General features: G+C 28.3%; 1 protein-coding gene across 1 annotated transcript in view; it reads left to right on the top strand.

Moving 5' to 3' along the window:
• The window catches only part of LOC106868477 (F-box/LRR-repeat protein 2-like), a 10,253-nt gene extending 8,937 nt beyond the window's left edge, over positions 1 to 1,316 (top strand). The window contains exon 8 of the mRNA XM_014913762.2: positions 710 to 1,316. Coding sequence (XP_014769248.1) covers positions 710 to 809 — 100 coding nt within the window. The 3' untranslated portion in view covers positions 810 to 1,316. The remainder of the gene's footprint in view (positions 1 to 709) is intronic.
• Positions 1,317 to 3,069: the final 1,753 nt, after the last annotated feature.

The raw sequence follows: 3,069 nt of genomic DNA, 5'->3' as shown, positions 1-3,069 counted from the left end.
AAAAAAAAAAAAAAAAAAAAAAAAAAGAACGGAAGCACAGGGTTTGATTCACTCAACTAAAATTCTTCAAGGAGTTACCTCAGTATGGCCACAGGTTATATACTGAAACAAGTAAAACAAGATGTGACTGCATTATTGTGTAGAACTTTTGTGAGATGGTATCAAATGATAAAGACAATGGCATGCTTAAGAAGCTATGGTGATAGACTGAGGTTTGATCTTAGATAATTGTGGTTCTTAGATGAGCTGGGAAATTGTTTAATGATTATGCCATAAAAATCCAAGTTATTTATATGATTTGTTTATTTCATAGATTTTAGTACCTTGATATTTTTCTCTGCTCTAATGATGCAATATACCAAATAAATTAAAAGCTACTTTTGACCTAACATCACAAAAACTAGAAGCTATATATATATATATATATATATATATATATATATATACATTGCTGGAAAATATTTACCTGGTTGTTCATTTCAAGAGTTAATCAGCATTAGATTAAGATTCTAATTCGGTTAGTATCTACTTAGCTAAAATTACAAACCGGTTCCACAAACAATTGTTTTAAACATTTTCAGTCTGTTTTTAGAATGATGTGAGATAATTAAAATGGGTAGTTTGGTTTTCTCTTTTATTTAAATCTTTCCAGAACATTCCAGTTGAAAACTATTTTGACCAGTTGTGATATTTCTCTTTAAATTTCCAGATTGACAACTCTACATTTGTACGGGTGCAAACGAGTGAAGAATCTAGAGAAAATCCAAGCTCTACATCCAAACTTAATTATTGAAGCAGACAGAGACTGAACAGATCTTAATCTTTTTAGTTGTTTGAGACTTTAACTGAACTACAATCTAGTCTCTCCTTTCTAAAGCTGACTGTCCGTAGTATGCTTTGGCCTCCTCACTTATCAATTATATCAGACAACTGTATATTTCCAATGCAATAACTTATATTGTGACAATATAACTATTTTCTTTCTGCTCCTTTCACATTATAAACTAATATTTTATCTCCTTTTTAATGAGTAATTGGTAACAATAGATGGAACTACTAAATGTGGCATTCAGAATTCTAAAGAATAGAAACATTGCCAAAAATAAAAAAATTAAAAAAAAATTAAAAAAAAGGACAGCACAAGAAAATAACTTATCAAGTATTCTTATTCTTTGGCTAGATTTACTATGGATGATAACACCTTAGAAACATTCTTGATGCCGAAGAGTTTGGCCTGCTTGAAATTTGTGGATTGCTTCTATTGCAATGACTGCAATATTTCAATCTTTACTTACACACATAATTGAAAGGAAAAAGTTTAAAAAAAAAATTAATAATAATAAAGAAAAAAAAAAAGAAATGCTTTAAAAAAAAATTGAAATTTTTGTATTTCCTATCTTCCAACCAGAAAAAGAACTTTTCAAAGATAATGAGATAATGTGCATTAGGGCTTATTTACTTATCCCTTCCCCTCACTAAATCAGTGAATGGTTTTGTAGTAATGTGATATAAACTTTCACTGATCTTTATATCATATACATAACTTGTAGTTGTCAATGCCACTGTGACTACAAAAGGTTCCAGTGTATTCCATTACTTACAATAATAAGCAGGTGTTACAATATTTTTATCCTGTATTTTTACTGCTGAATTATGTTCAGTTTTAATATCTTTGATTTATTGGTTGTTTCATTAAGGATTTATTATTATTATTACTAGGGTAACAGATTGGCATATCAGTAGAGCATTGGACAAAATGCCTACTGTATTTAGTTTGCAATCCCTTTATGTTGTGAGTTCAAATCTTAGTGAAGTCGACTTCACTTTTCATCCTTCTGGGGTTGATATAATAAAGAACTTGTCAAATGCTGGATTCAATATCCCAGACTATTCCATCCTCTCTTGAATTAAAGTCATGGCCATGTGCTATGTAAGGAATTATTATTTCTATATTCAAATATGATTGAGAAAACAGATTTTTAATCTTTATTTTTTTTTTTAATTTACTTTAGCTTTTTTTAGTAATATTTTGGGATATTTTAAACTCTAAAAACATGGAAAATGTTATCAATCTGAAATTATTTATTATGTGGATAGAAAAACCAAAACAGATTTAAGTTTATGAAATCTTTATAAATAGATTTTGCCCCTAGTTGATTGAAAGTTCCATTCACAAAACATACAAACAACATATTTGGGAATAATTTTTAGGATTTTCTTAGAAATCAGAAAAGATTTTGAAAACTTTCCTACTGCTTGCCATTATCTGTGATAGATAAAGTATAATGTATGAAAATTGACTAATAATAAGCCATTATCTTATTTCTTTTCATTGAACCCTTTGTTCATTAATTATCTAAGGTAACTTAAAATTTAATTAATGATTTAAATATATGTTTTCTTTAAATATATATTTGGTATCTTTGAATAGACTATTGAACAAAATTTCAACAAAAAAAAAAAAACTATAAGGGCTTTAATATAACTTCCAAATTGATAAAACAATTATTTTCATCTGTATTATTAAATAATAATAATTATTTGTTAGCATAGAAAGAGTTTCAACTATTTCACTTATGCATATGAATTGTTTGATTAGTATCTTTATAACTGAAATGCCTGCCTTCACTTCTCAAGCATATATATTGGCCTTATTGTTCTGAGGTGCTATTTCCCCAAACATATGAGTAGATTTGCCCTTTGTAAAACTGTTCTTGAAATGAGTCCCCCAAACCAATCATTTGGAGTGAAACTAGTCAAAAAATTTCAAAATATAATTTTCAAAGTTGAATTAAAAAATCTTGGCAAAAGAAATAGCATCAACTGCTGTCCTTGATGTCATTGTCATCATCAGCTAAGACCAATTTTGTTTAACACTTGGTCAATTTTTCCGGGTCAAGGGTTAGCTAATCTTCCTTAACTAACCCCTATTTCTACTGAGTAACTTTTCTGGTAGAGATGTTCAAATTGAAAAGAAAAAAAAAACTGAGCTTTATTAGGTTGTGCAGTTTATAGCTATTCAAAACTTTATGAAGTTTTTGCATTTTTTCCCCATAAAAATAGCCCCTT

This window comes from Octopus bimaculoides, chromosome 5, assembly GCF_001194135.2.
Source record: "Octopus bimaculoides isolate UCB-OBI-ISO-001 chromosome 5, ASM119413v2, whole genome shotgun sequence".
Taxonomy (NCBI): Eukaryota; Metazoa; Mollusca; class Cephalopoda; order Octopoda; family Octopodidae; genus Octopus; species Octopus bimaculoides.
Note: the sequence above shows the minus strand (reverse complement) of the source record. Positions and strands in the feature narration are given on the sequence as shown.